This window comes from Peromyscus eremicus, chromosome 7 (genome assembly GCF_949786415.1).
Source record: "Peromyscus eremicus chromosome 7, PerEre_H2_v1, whole genome shotgun sequence".
In the NCBI taxonomy this organism is placed as follows: Eukaryota; Metazoa; Chordata; class Mammalia; order Rodentia; family Cricetidae; genus Peromyscus; species Peromyscus eremicus.
Window position 1 is genome coordinate 107958574 of NC_081422.1, and position 14166 is coordinate 107972739.

At 49.7% G+C, this 14166-nt stretch overlaps 1 protein-coding gene across 1 annotated transcript in view; it reads left to right on the forward strand.

The window, feature by feature from the left end:
* Glb1 (galactosidase beta 1) overlaps positions 1-13439 on the forward strand; it is a 74491-nt gene extending 61052 nt beyond the window's left edge. The window contains exons 15-16 of the mRNA XM_059268811.1: positions 490-744; positions 12885-13439. Coding sequence (XP_059124794.1) covers positions 490-744; positions 12885-13148 — 519 coding nt within the window. The 3' untranslated portion in view covers positions 13149-13439. The remainder of the gene's footprint in view (positions 1-489; positions 745-12884) is intronic.
* The last annotated feature ends 727 nt before the right edge of the window (positions 13440-14166 follow it).

Consider the following 14166-nt stretch of genomic DNA (forward strand, 5'->3'; position numbering starts at 1 on the left):
CTGGGCTGCAGGTGGCTCAGGGGCCGCTCACAGCTGCCTGTCACTCCAGCTCCAGGGGATGCAATGCCAGAAGGTGCTCTCTTTTGGCCTCCTTGGGTACCCACACACATGCACACACACACACAGCCCAAACACAGGCCACCAGTAGAAATAAATCTTTTTAGAGCTGGGCGGTAGTGGCACACACCTTTAATCCCAGCATTCCCCTTCAGAGGCAGGCGGATCTCTGAGTTCGAGACCAGCCTAATCTACAGAGCGGGTTCCAGGTCAGCCAGGACTACACAGAGAAACTCTGTCTCGAAAAATTTTTTTTAAAGGCTGTCTTCATTCCTGCCAGGACAGTAGGTTGTGACTGAGCCTCCAGCCTGACCAGGGTCACCTGGCTGTACACACAGCTGAGCCTCATTTCCTACTCCTTCTCCCAGGGATTCAGTGACAGCCACGAGTCTCTTCCTTCCCGTCCATGGTTCTGTGTTTTCCCCTTTACAGGGTTTGGTTTCTAACATGACCCTCAACTCCAGTATCCTCACCAACTGGACAATCTATCCACTGGACACTGAGGCTGCAGTACGCAGCCATCTTGGGGGCTGGGAGGCCCATGATGATGGCCGCCATGATGGACATGTGACTTTCAGCTCTTCAAACTTCACACTCCCCACGTTTTATGTGGGCAGCTTCTCCATTCCCTCGGGCATCCCAGACCTACCACAGGACACCTTCATTCAGTTTCCTGGATGGACCAAGGTATGTGTCTTCTTGGAAAGAGTTTGAATCAAGCCTCAAGCACTTGGTTCTTAGTGTCTGAGGAGGAATCGGAAGACTGTTAGTAGGATGCTGTGTGCCATTGGGAGGCTTTTCTGCTAGGTCACACTCAAGGATCAGGACTATGTCAGATCGAAAGGGACCAGTGTCCAGCGTAGAGGTGTCCTTCTCTGCCCTGTTTTTGGGGTTTGTTTTGTTTTTGTTTTTGTTTGACTGACAACTTGTTTCAGTGAACAGTAGCTCACTTGCTTCCTCCAGGAAGAACTAAGGCCTATTTATTTATTTGTTTGTTTGTTTTAATTTCATTTATTTATGGTGTGCATTTGCATGTGTTGTTCATATGCACCTGCCAAGGCACACATGTGGAGGGCAGATCACAGCCCATGGGAGTCAGCTTTCTCCTTCCACCATGTGGGTCCTGGGGACTGAACTCGGGTCATTAGACTTGTTAGCAACACCCTCAGCCATGGAGTCATCACACCATCCCCAGGGCCTCTTTAGATGCTGCTTATGAAGGGAACAGTTTTTTTGTCTACATAGGTTCTCAAATAGCCTAGGTTAGCCTTAGATTTGCTATGTAGCCAAGAATGTCTTTGAACTTCTGATGGTCCTGTCTCTACCTCAGGTGCACACCATCTTACCTGGCTTTAAAATATTTGCTTTTCAGCTAGGCAGTAATGGCGCACAACTTTAGTCCCAGCACTTGGGAGGGCAGAAGCAGGTAGATCTCTGAGTTCAAGGTCAGCCTGGTCTACAAAGTGAGTTCCCGGACAGTCAGGGCTGTGCAGAGAAACCCTGTGAAAAAAAAGCCACCCAAAAAAAAAAAAAAAAAAAAAAAATGAGGAGGCTGGAGAGATGGCCCAGCATCTAAGAGTGTGCACTGCCCTTACAGAGGACCAAAGTTTGTTCCCAGCACCCACATGGTGCCTCTTCACTGTCTGTAACTCCAGTTCCAGGGGATCCGATGCCCTCTTCTGTCCTCCATGGGTGCAGCTTGCACAGACACATACGATACCATAAGTCTTGTGAAAATTATATAAAGAAATTGGCTATTGCACAAAGAAAGTAATCAAACTGGTGATAAATACATTAAAATATCTTAGTGATGCCAGGAAGTGGCGCACGCCTTTCATTCCAGCACTCAGGGAGGCAGAGGCAGTTGGATCTCTGAGTTTGAGGCCAGCCTGGTCTACAGAGAGAATTCCAGGAAAGCCAGGACTACACAGAGAAACCCTGTCTTAGAAGACAAAAAAGAAAAGAAAAAAATTCTTAGTGCTGAGGGGCGGGGGTGGGGAAAGATTCTTAGTGACAGATTAATTAATGATTGGAAAAATGCAGATTAAAACGTATAATAAAAAGCCAAGTGTGGTGACACATACTGGTACAAGCAGTCCTTGAGAGGTTGGAGGCAGGAGAATCAGAAATTCAGAGTTATCCTGTGGTGCAACATAGTGTTGGAAATGAGATAACAACAAACTGGGAGACTAGAGAAAACAAAGCAGTGATTAATAACAATTAACTAACAATAAAAAGAATAACAATTAATAACAATTTAAAAACAATTGTGCAGGAAGAGACTCAGGCACAGAGAAAAGGCAGATGGCTGGGGGCGGACTGGCTCATGACTGGTTTATGAAGTCCAGGACCATGAGAAATTCCTGCCCTCTCTTCCCTTGGGCCAGGACGTCTTCCCCGCCTGTTGGTTTAGCACACCAAGCCTTATCTAATGAATACTTTGGGGCTCAGGACGCCCCCTTCTTGGAATTGGGCTCAGGGTTCTGAGATAGCCAGTGCTAACTGCCAGCTACGGGGGAGGGGCCGGTGCTTCCTGCTGTTTGTCACTGATGAACTCCAAGTGCACCTCACTAAAAATGGACCGTAGCAATGTATTTCTTACAGTATCAAGTTCGAGGCCAGTCTGGGCTGCAGGAGAAACTCTCAAAACAAAACAAGAGCCATTGGCCCATTTGAGTTGCCCTCCCCTCCCCCTCCCATCCCCGCCCCCTGGGAGTGAGCCGCCATTGTCCTCTCGGCTGATTCGTCTGTGCCAAGTGTAGCCAGGCTTCTGCTGTGTGTTGGTCCTCACCACGGTCTCCTCAGTCTAAGCTCTGCCTGCCCAGTAAGCTTGGCCCTTCTCTAGCCTGTCCCTGGGGACCCCTCCGTTCTGACTGCCACCAGGTGGGACTCCTGTTCCCTGGACTCCTGTGACTCCCTGCCCAGTGCTCTCTAGAAGGCAGGCTCACTTCTTCCTCCTCCCTGGGCACCAAACCCCTGTTGTCACACTTTCTCTGCCTGCGGCTCATCAGCCGTCTCCTCTCTGCCGTCCGCTCCCTTTTTGCAGCAAAGACACAACATCTGGGGCTCTAGGACCCGAGAACAGGACGTGCAGCCCTGGCTCTCCCCCCGCAGCTGGCAGGGACTCTGCCTCCCAAGCCACCTTTGGCTTCTCTCCCTCCAAGTAGAACCTACAGCGAGGAATGGAAGGGTGAAGGGCGCTTTGGTGAGGTGTGCAGGCCGCTGAGCCGGAGGCTGCTGAGCCGGAGGCTGCTGAGGCGGGAGGCTGCTGAGCCGGAGGCTGCTGAGCCGGAGGCTGCTGAGCCGGAGGCTGCTGAGCCGGAGGCTGCTGAGGCGGGAGGCTGCTGAGGCGGGAGGCTGCTGAGCCGGAGGCTGCTGAGCCGGAGGCTGCTGAGGCGGGAGGCTGCTGAGGCGGGAGGCTGCTGAGGCGGAGGCTGCTGAGCCGGAGGCTGCTGAGGCGGAGGCTGCTGAGGCGGAGGCTGCTGAGCCGGAGGCTGCTGAGGCGGGAGGCTGCTGAGCCGGAGGCTGCTGAGCCGGAGGCTGCTGAGGCGGGAGGCTGCTGAGGCGGGAGGCTGCTGAGCCGGAGGCTGCTGAGCCGGAGGCTGCTGAGCCGGAGGCTGCTGAGGCGGGAGGCTGCTGAGCCGGAGGCTGCTGAGCCGGAGGCTGCTGAGCCGGAGGCTGCTGAGGCGGGAGGCTGCTGAGCCGGAGGCTGCTGAGCCGGAGGCTGCTGAGCCGGAGGCTGCTGAGGCGGAGGCTGCTGAGCCGGAGGCTGCTGAGCCGGAGGCTGCTGAGCCGGAGGCTGCTGAGGCGGGAGGCTGCTGAGGCGGGAGGCTGCTGAGGCGGGAGGCTGCTGAGCCGGAGGCTGCTGAGGCGGGAGGCTGCTGAGGCGGGAGGCTGCTGAGGCGGAGGCTGCTGAGCCGGAGGCTGCTGAGCCGGAGGCTGCTGAGGCGGAGGCTGCTGAGGCGGGAGGCCGCTGAGGCGGGAGGCCGCTGAGGCGGAGGCCGCTGAGGCGGAGGCTGCTGAGGCGGAGGCTGCTGAGGCGGGAGGCTGCTGAGGCGGGAGGCTGCTGAGCCCTGCAGGTTTTGTGCGTAGCACTTTGACAACACTCTCCCAGCTGTCATGCTGCAGAATGTTCTCTTATTACTTGAGTTTTAGCACAAAATACCCAGCTTTGGCAGCCCAGCCCACCAGCCTTGGCTATTCAGGGCTGACAATTAAAGAGACAACAGAGGGTGGGGGTATAGCTTGGTTGATAGAGGCTTGTTTTGTGTATGTGGGCTCAGTCCTCAGCACCAGGTAAAACTAAGCAAAGTGGTGCAGTCCCAGGACTGAGATGGTGGAGAGGAGGATACTAAATTCAGGGTCATTTCAGCCACATAGCAAGTTCAAGGCCAGCCTGGGCTACATGGGACCTTGGTTTGACCTCTGGTTCCACCTTGATTTTGTTTTGTTTTGCTTGTTTGATGTTATTTTACTGTTTATTATTATTGTCAACATCTGGGTGATGTGTATGTGTGGATGCAGGAGTCACCCATACTGTTTGTGGGTTTTTCTTGGGTCTGATGTGGCTTTCTGGTTAAGCGAGCGTGCTCAGCGAATTCCAGTGGTAAGGGGTCAGGCGTGCCTGCTCCATCCACACAGGTCAGCACCCTGTCTGCACCGTGTCCCAGCTGACTGTTAGACTCCCTTTAAGAGTCATGTTCTCCAGGGCTTCGGTGATGGGTCAGAGTGTGTGAGTCATGCATGACGTGTCTTGTTGTGCTGAGGCAATGGCATTTATCCTGCTCATCTCCTTGGATGAACATTAAAATATTATGGCAAGCCATGCACAGTTATAATCCCTGCAAATGGGAGGCAGAGGCAGGCAGATCTCTGGAGTTCAAAGCCAGCCTGGTCTACATAGTGAGTTCTAGGATACCCAGGGCTATTTAGAGAGACTGTGTCTCAAACAACAACAATAACATAGCTATGTCATGAACCAGATATGGTAATGCACTCTTTTGATGTCAGCTCTCAGAAGCTGCATAATGAACTCCAGACCAGTCAAGGCTACATAGTGAGAATCTGTCTCAAAAGAAAAAAAAAATGGCCGGGCGGTGGTGGTGCACACCTTTAATCCCAGCACTCGGGAGGCAGAGCCAGGCGGATCTCTGTGAGTTCGAGGCCAGCCTGGGCTACCAAGTGAGTTCCAGGAAAGGCGCAAAACTACACAGAGAAACCCTGCCTCGAAAAACCGGAAAAAAAAAAAAAAAAGAAAAAAAAATGTCTTGGGTAAAAATAGCTCAGTGGTAGAGCACTTGCCTAGTATGCATAAGGTCTTGGGTTCAATTCCCTGCACCATAAAAAAAAGAAAAGAAAAATAAAAACATTATTCAGTCTTCTCCCATTTCTATGCTTTTATACCAGGTGTGTGAGAAAACATGATGGACAGGGCAAGAAAGGCCCGCTCTGGCCACTAAAGCTATGCTTTGAAGAGCTAAGAGTGTAAATGAAACACTTTTCATTTGGGCAGGGGGTGGGGCAGTTTGCCGGTCATTGAACGCAGGACTCCCTGCATGTTAGGAAGGTACTCTACCAAGCCTTTTTTTTTTTGTTTTTTTGTTTTTGGAGAAAGGGTTTCACTTTGTAGCCCTGGCTATTCTGGAACTTGCCTTCTTGCTTTGCTGACCAGGCTGGCCTCAAATTCACAGAGATCTACCAGTCTCTGCCTCCTGAGCACTGGGATCAAAGGTGTGCGCCACCTCTGCCTAGCCCAGCCCTACATTTTAATTCATTTGTTTTGAGGAGGGGGCGGGCACAAGAGTGTCCCAGCATACACAAGGAGGTCAGAGGACAACTTGCAGGAGGCATTTCTCTCCCCCCACCATGTGGGTCTCAGGGACCAAACTCCAGTCACCAATTTGTGGCAAGTGCTGACTCACTGAGCTGTCACACCAGCCTCAAATATTTCTTTTTAAAAGAAAGTAATCTTATACTTAAGATGTTTAAGGGGGAGTGGCTGGGGTGCACCACATAAACCGAGCATACTGGCATATACTTATAATCCCAGCACTTAAGAGGAAGCCTGGTGGTGGTGGTGGTGGTGCACACTTTTAATCCCAGCACTTGGGAGACAGAGGCAGGTGGATCTCTGTGAGGTCAAGGCCAGCCTTGTCTATAAATCAAGCTCCAGGACAGCCAGAGCTATACAGAGAAACCCTGTCTCAAAAAAACAAAAACAAAACAAAAAAAGTAGTGTAGGCAGACTTTTCTGTCCCACCAGACAGTTCCCAAATAACCACACAGAGATTTATTATTAATTATAAATGCTCAGCCATTAGCTTAGTCTTGTTACTAACTAGCTCGTACACTTTAAATTAACCCATTTCTATTCCTTTACTTGCTGCCACATGGCTCATTGCATGTTACCACATTTTGTGCACGTCCTGCTTCCTCTGCAGCTGCCTGGCAACTCCTCAGACTCTGCCATTCTTCCCAGTGTCCAGCTATAGGCCAGTGAGCTCTTTATTAACCAGTGAGAGTCACACATATTCACAGTGTACAAAGATGGTTCCACAGCAAAGTGGAGGAAGATGTATTAGAAGTTCAAGGTCATCCTCCAGGTACATATCAGGTTCAAGGCCAGCCCAGAATACATGAGATCCTGACTCAAAATTTTAAAAAAGGAACAAATATCGTAAAAGAATGTGGGGCCAGAAAAATGAGTCAGAAGTTAAGAGCACTTACTGCTCTTGCAGAGGACCTAGGTTCGATTCCTGGCACCCACCTGATGGCTCACAGCTGTCTGTAACTCCAGTGCCAGGGAATTTGACACCCTTTTCTGGCCTCCCTGGATTCCTGCATGTACATGGCATATATAAACACACACACATAAATAAATCTTTTTTGTTTTTATTGATTGAATTTTACTTTTGTGAGGCTGGGTCTTATTATGTAGCCTTGACTGACTAGGAACTCAATAAGATCTTCCGAGTCTGTGCTGGGATTAAAGGCATGTGCCACCACACCTAGCCAAGTATTTTTAAATGAATTAATAAGGTTAGAGAGCTAGCTCTTTGGAAAAAGTGCTTGCTAGACAAGCAGGAGGACATAGGTTCAAGCCCCAGCTCATGTGTAAGAAGCTGCATTGGTGGTGGTGCTCGCTTGTAATCTTAGCTGGGGGAGTGAAGAGAGGCAGGTCCCTGGCCGGTTTGCTAGCCTGTCCTAACTGGCAAGCCCTGGGTACCAGTGAGCAGCCCTGTCTCAAAGAGCAAGGTGGAAAGCCACAGTGTTGACTACTGGCAGACTGTGGTTCTGCTACTGGTCTCATCTGGGCACATCTGAGTCTCAGCTGGATATAAGCTGTGACAGCTACGAAGGCCATTGGTGTCTCACCCTACAAGCCATTTGTAGGGTGCCTGGCGGGGGTCAAAGGAAGCAGCGGTAGACCAGCTCCAGGTGGAGGAAGTTGCCCAGAGCTGAGGCCGTTTGTGTGTCAGTATGCATCCAGACCCTCCGTCTGTCCCTCCATCAATCATTCCAAAACAGGATGTGCTTTTGAACCTTGTTCCCTTTGCCTCCTGGTTTGCAGTTGTGCTAAGCCTACAAGGTCGTTCTTTAAATCTAACTCGTGGGTTCTACTCACAAATCCTGTGAACCTGGAAACTGGATAATCAGGTTCTCCCAGAAAGCATGCTAACTCCAGGTAGGTGTGTTTGCTATAATTTTTAGTCGTGTGTGTGTGTGTGTGTGTGTGTGTGTGTGTGTGTGTGTGCGTACAGATCTATGTGATCAACTGAGAAGTAGGTCAGGCACTTCCAAGAACTTCAGCATTGCTGTTACCTTAGAGTTAATGGCAGAGGGCAGAAGTGTGTGCCGGGGTCAAGATGGTCAGAGATAGCCTTTTTCATGGACCCCAGAAGCTGGGGCTGCCATGGGGCACCCCCCAGCCACTGACTCTTCTGTTATTAGTGCTTGTCCCCAACCCCCTGAAGTCACCTCATTAACATAAACCTTTGGGTTTATCAAGAATAACTTTAGCGTATTTCTTTCTTCTTGGTCTTTGGTGACAGGGTTTCACACTTAGCCTAGGCTAGCAAGAGTCCTTCTACTGGACTGTATTGAAGGAAGAGAACCGACTTCCACAGGTTTCCTCTGATGTCCATACACATGACTCTGGCATGTATATTGCCCCCCCCCCAACAAGTAAATAAATCTTTAAAAAACCAACTCTGAATTGAGAGTAGAGGACCATGAAATAACCTGTTCAGTGGGGCTCGGAGTCACCTCTTCACATATCTTTTCATTTGTTTTATTTTTAGATTTTTAATTTTTTATTCTATCTGTATGAGTGTTTTGCCTTCATGTATGTGCACCACACGTGTGCCTGGTTCCCATGGAGGTCAGAAGAGGCGAGAATAGGATCCCCTGGAACTGAAGTTACTGGTGGCTGTGAGCTACCATGTGGGTGCTGGGAACAACCGAGGTCCCTTGCAGCCCCACTTCACCGTGTCTTGTCTCAGGAAGAATTGTCAACAAATATGACCTAATGAGATGGCTGAGTAGATGCTGAACATATATGTAATTTATACAATAGTGTGTGTGTGTGTGTGTGTGTGTGTGTGTGTGTTCATGTGAGTATGTATGTTTTTCATCTTTTTTATAGTGAGTCTGTGCTAGATCCCCCAAATGGTTGACAGACCAGTCAACAAACGACATACCCAACATTGGTAATAACTACAGGAGGAGGGAGGTTAACGGGCTGGTGAGTGGCCGAGATGAAGAGGTCGTGACGCTACCCTCTGAGGAGGTCAGGAACTGTGAGCTGCACATGGGGAGACAGTGCTCGGGTCTGAGGACGCTGAGGAAGATGAGCAAGTGTGGGTGTCAGTGTGATGGGGACAGGTGTGGTGCCCACTGAGCGAGGACGCTGGGGAGGTGGAGAGGCGGAGCACAGTGGGAGGGTGAAAGCAGGGGTGTGAGCCCCGGGGTTGCCTGCGTGTATGCCAGTGTCCGCACAGCGGAAGAGACCGGGCTCTGCAGTTCACAGAGGACGTCAAGGCCTGAAAGGAGGGTACAGTCGTCTCAGACAGCGCTGACCAGGGCTCTGTATCAGTTATTTTCTCATAGCTTTGAATACATTCCTGATAAAACAAATCCACGAAAAGAAGGGTGTGCTCACCTTTAACCCCAGCACTCAGGGGGCTGTGGCAAGTGATCTCTGGTTAGAGGCCAACTGGGCCTATATAGTGAGTCCCAGGGCAGCCAGAGCTGCAGAGTGAGACCTTGTCTCAGTAAATAGATAGCAGGAAGGATTTCTTTGGCTCACAGTGTGAGTACAGTCCATCAGGTGGAGAAGGAGGAGGCAGCACAAGGCAGCCGGTCACACTGTGTCCACAGGAAGCAGAGAGAGGTGACTGCTGTGCTCAGCACTTTTTCTTTTATCCAGTCGGGACCCCAGCCCGTGGGATGGTGCTGCCCACTTGAGGGTGGCTCTCCCTCCTCAGTTAAACATGTCTAGAAACTCCCTTATAGGCACATCCAGAGATGCATGTCCACGGTGATTCTACATCCAGCCAAGTTGATGATGCAGATGAAACATCACAGGCCCACTGTAGGGACTGGCCATGAGGCTGGAGAGAGATGGGGGAACGGGTTCTGATGAAACCACTGTCTTCAGTGAGCCTGTTTATATTTAAATTTGATTCAAAGTGAAAATTGGGCCCATGACATGGCTCAGTGGGTAATCTGGTTGCCACCAAGCCGGAGGACCTCAGTTCCATCCCTAGGATCCACATGTAGAAGGAAAGAACCAACTCCTACAAGTTGTCTTCTGACCCAACATGTGTCATGACACAAACACATCACACACACACACACACACACACACACACACACACACACACCCCACATCATGTAATAAAACATTTTAAAGTAGACATTAGTTTATTTTAAAAGCTGAAAACCATTCTCCTTTGCACTCCTGAACTGGCTACTGCTCTATAACACCATGAAGGCTGGACACATGCTCAGCCTGTGGCCTTGCAGCTCTGTCTTCCCATAAGAAAGATGAGTATGTGTGACTCTAACTCGAGGTACAGAACAGACATGTACAGTTGGCCGAGTGCTTATCTAATCTGCATAAAACCCTGGATTCAGTCTCCTTCCTAAGCCAGGTGGTCCATGTATGTAATCCTAGCACTCTGGAGGTAGGAGCCAGAGGATCAAGGTCATCCTCAACTACTTTGTGAGTTTGAGGCCATTCTGGGCTGCATGAAACTGATCATGTGTCAAAAAAAAAAAAAAAATCAGAACAAGCTGGAAACATACAAGTACCCATTTTCAGTAGCAAAGGAATACATAGGCATATTCTGGTTTTTTGTTTTGTTTTGTTGAGACAGGGTTTCTCTGTGTAGTTTTGGTGCCTGTCCTGGATCTGGCTCTGTAGACCAGGCTGGCCTCGAACTCACAGATATTTGCCTGGCTCTGCCTCTGAGTGCTGGGTTAAAGGCATGCACCACCACCGCCCGGCTTCATAGGCATATTCTGAATGTAGCTTGGTGGTAGCAATACACAGGCCCTGCTTTAATCCCTAGAACTGAAGGAAAATCAGGGAGCATGGAATGATGTATTAGTCAGGCATGCTAGCACATGCCTGTAATCATAATCTCAGCATACAAGAGGCCAGGTAGAAGGATCATGAATTTGAGATTAGCCTGGGCTACAAAAAAAAAAGTCTCAAAAAATAATGGGTATATCCATACCATTGAATGGCATGTGCTATTTAAAATGACAATGCATTTGTACACTTATTTGCATCTGTATATGTGTGAGTGTATGTGGTACATGTGTGCACGTGCATGCTCCTGCACAAGTGTGGAGGTCAGAGGAGTACAGATGTCCTGTTCTGTCTCTCTCCCCGCTTATTCCCTTGAGACAGGGTCTCTCACTGAGCCTGGAGCTAGGCTGACTGAGAACAGGTCCCAGTGAACCTCTTGTCTCTGCCCCAACAGAACTGGGTTCCAGGCAGGGGGATGACCACACCTGACTCTTATATGTGATAGCTGGGGATTTGAACTTGGGTCCTCATGCTTGCCCAGCAAGTGCTCTCACCCACTGGGCCATCTTCCCAGCCTGTTTATGTACAGTTATATGTAGCTAAAAATTAGTCAAAATGAATGCATGGCAAATGAAATCAGGAGCTGGTCTCTGACTGTGAAAACAAGGTTCTGGTAGAGATGGAGCTGATAAAGTCCGGGTGAAACTGTTAGGGCTTATGCCTTTTAGGACAGAGGAAGACAACAGATCCCATGGTAAAAACAAGAGTAAAGTAGTTCTGAGAACTTCGAAACTGCCACCTTTTCTAAATGACTTAATCCAACAGACAGGCCGTTATGAGTCGCTGACCTCCTTCTGTGGGCCGTGGATGCCAAGAGCTTTGGTTTCAGGGTTGTAAGGGGTGCTCAGATCCACCCGGGAGCACAGCCCCTGCACCAGGTGCTAGGGTGACCACCAGAAATGTGCTGTTGCACCCTAGGCTGGCCTGAAATTCACAACAGTCGTCCTGCGGGGGCCTCCCAAGTGCTGAGATTACAGCACCCAGCGCACACACTGTCATCTTAGGTGCTTTGGGGATCATCGTTCTCAGACCGTAGACTCTGCGCCGTCATTGTCCCTGGGTGTGGAACTTGAGTGGAGACTTGCCTGAGGTCAGACAGCTAGCGAGTGGGAGGAATGAGATGGGAAGCCGGGAAGAAGTTTAGGGGACTGGAAAAAAGCTAAGGGAAGCTTTATTACCCTTGTAACCTCAACACATGGGAGGTAGAGGCAGGAAGGTTATCTGGACTGTACAGTGAGTCCAGGCTAGCCTTTGCTACATAGGAAGACTATGCAAATATTAATTAAAATTTTTAAATGAGCAGGAGGGCTCACCACAAGCAGCAAGTTTTTCCTTCCTTCTATCGTTCTTCTCCCCTCTGCCTTCTCCCTCTGCTCCTTTCCTCTTCCAGACTTCCTTTTGTCTCTGGCATGTCTGACCTCCACCATCCCCAACTTTCAACCCGAATGTTCCATCTATTCGGCCACCCCTTGAACTCTATGTTTGCCCGTGAAGCAGCTTCCCTGCTCACAGGAAAGTCTCCACGGTTTGTAGGATTTCATCTGGTCCTCCAAGTAGACACGCTGCTCTCTCTCTGCCTCCCTCGGAGGAAAGCTATGAGAATCACGAACACAACAGTGACATGGACACTCTGCCCAGGAGGCCCCTGGCCCATTCTCAGCTTTTTCCTTTCTGTGGCTTAAGTTCACTATATTGCCCAGGTTGGCTTCAAACTCAAACCGATCTTCCTGCCGTAAGTCTCTCAAGTGCTGAGATTACAGCACCCGCCCCACACACCCTTACGTTCATCTTGGGATGTTTGGAGGACAGTTCTCAGACTGTGGGCTTTATGCACATCAGATAGCATGGGTAAGCCCTGCGTCTGTGGGGCAGAAAGAGCAGGGAGACTCACCTGCCAGCACGTGTGGCAGCAGTGACTAGAGAGGGCTGGTGTACAGACAGACAGGCAGTACCTGGGAGCCAGGGTAGAGCAGGAATGCACTGAGGTGTGCTCCAGGACTGAGGTCTGCAGCATCTGGAGTCTGGGGCTCCATGTGCATTTTTCTTACAGTGGAAATTGGCATTTGGGCCAGGCTCTGCCGATCTTCCCACCCATTTTCCACCTGACATGAGATAGCAAGATGCTGGACTAAGGGGACCTGATCCTCAGGCCATCTCTGAGGGGCATCTCTTGCCCCCTCTGTTACTAGTGTTTCCTTGGCTGATGGTTTCTCTCTCTCTCTCTCTCCAGGGTCAAGTGTGGATCAACGGCTTTAACCTTGGCCGATACTGGCCCAAACGGGGCCCACAGGTGACCTTGTTTGTGCCGAGGCATATCCTGACGACTTCAGCCCCAAACAACATCACGGTGCTGGAGCTGGAGCTGGCTCCCTGCAGTGATGGGACCACAGAGCTGTGTACAGTGGAGTTTGTTGACAGGCCAGTCATCGGCAGGTCCCTGGCCAACACGTTTCCAGGTTGGTCTGATCAAGACTCATGGCTGAACCTCCTGTGATGACTGAACCTCTAGGACCACAGCCCTGCACTGGCTGCATGGATCATCCTTTTCTTGCTACAGTGGAAGATAAATTTATGGGGTGTGTGTGTCCTTTCGGTGTCTCTGCAGCCTTACATTGCCTGACCACAAGAGTGGCCACCAGGAAGGCTGAAGGGAGTAGTCATCACAGGAACACACACACAGCTGGAGTGTTGTGCAGAGTTGGAACAAAACTTGAATGATGTCTCTTCGTTTGATTTGAAACAATCATGTCGTCTTTCCGTTGAATAAAATTTGTACTCAAGTGGCGATGGTGGTGTTGTTACTCTCGGGCAGGTATTAAACTCCGTGGTCTGACTGAAATCTCAACTAGACTTGAGTGGGCTGGGTGAGGCCACTTCACTAGCTTGAGGTTCAAAGTGGGTAGCAGAGAATCCTGGTTTGGGCTAGCGAACGGTTGCTTTTCTGACCCTGATTTGACTGTTTCTGAATCTCTATACTATCTACTAGGTAGGAAATCTACAGAAACCATCTAAATGATTAACAGTTGCTCCAAGTAGGTGGTACGGTCCCTCTACACAATTGAATAGGGTTGTACTGTGTGTGTGTGTTTATGTATGCATGCAAATGCATGTGTATGCATATATGTGTGTAGGTCTGAGGTCCATGTTGGGTGTCATTGCTCAGGAATGCCTTAATGTCTAGGCACATGTAAGATTTAGAAAATATAATACTGCTTGTGTTTGAGACCCTGCTAATGTGGGGCTGGGATGTAGCTACGTTGGCAAAACAACATATTTACCATGCAGGAAGCATAGGGTTCCGTCCCTAGGACTCCACAAAACCAGGCATTCTAGTACACACCTGTAGCAGCATTCAAGAAGTGAGACAGGATCCAAGTTCAAGGTTTTTCTGAGCTACACAGTGGAGTCAAGGCCTTGAGGTACAAGTAACCATGTCTCAAAAAAATATATATGATTATATCTGGTAAACATTTGGGTAGTTGGTCCCTTTTCTAACCTATACTTTAAAATGG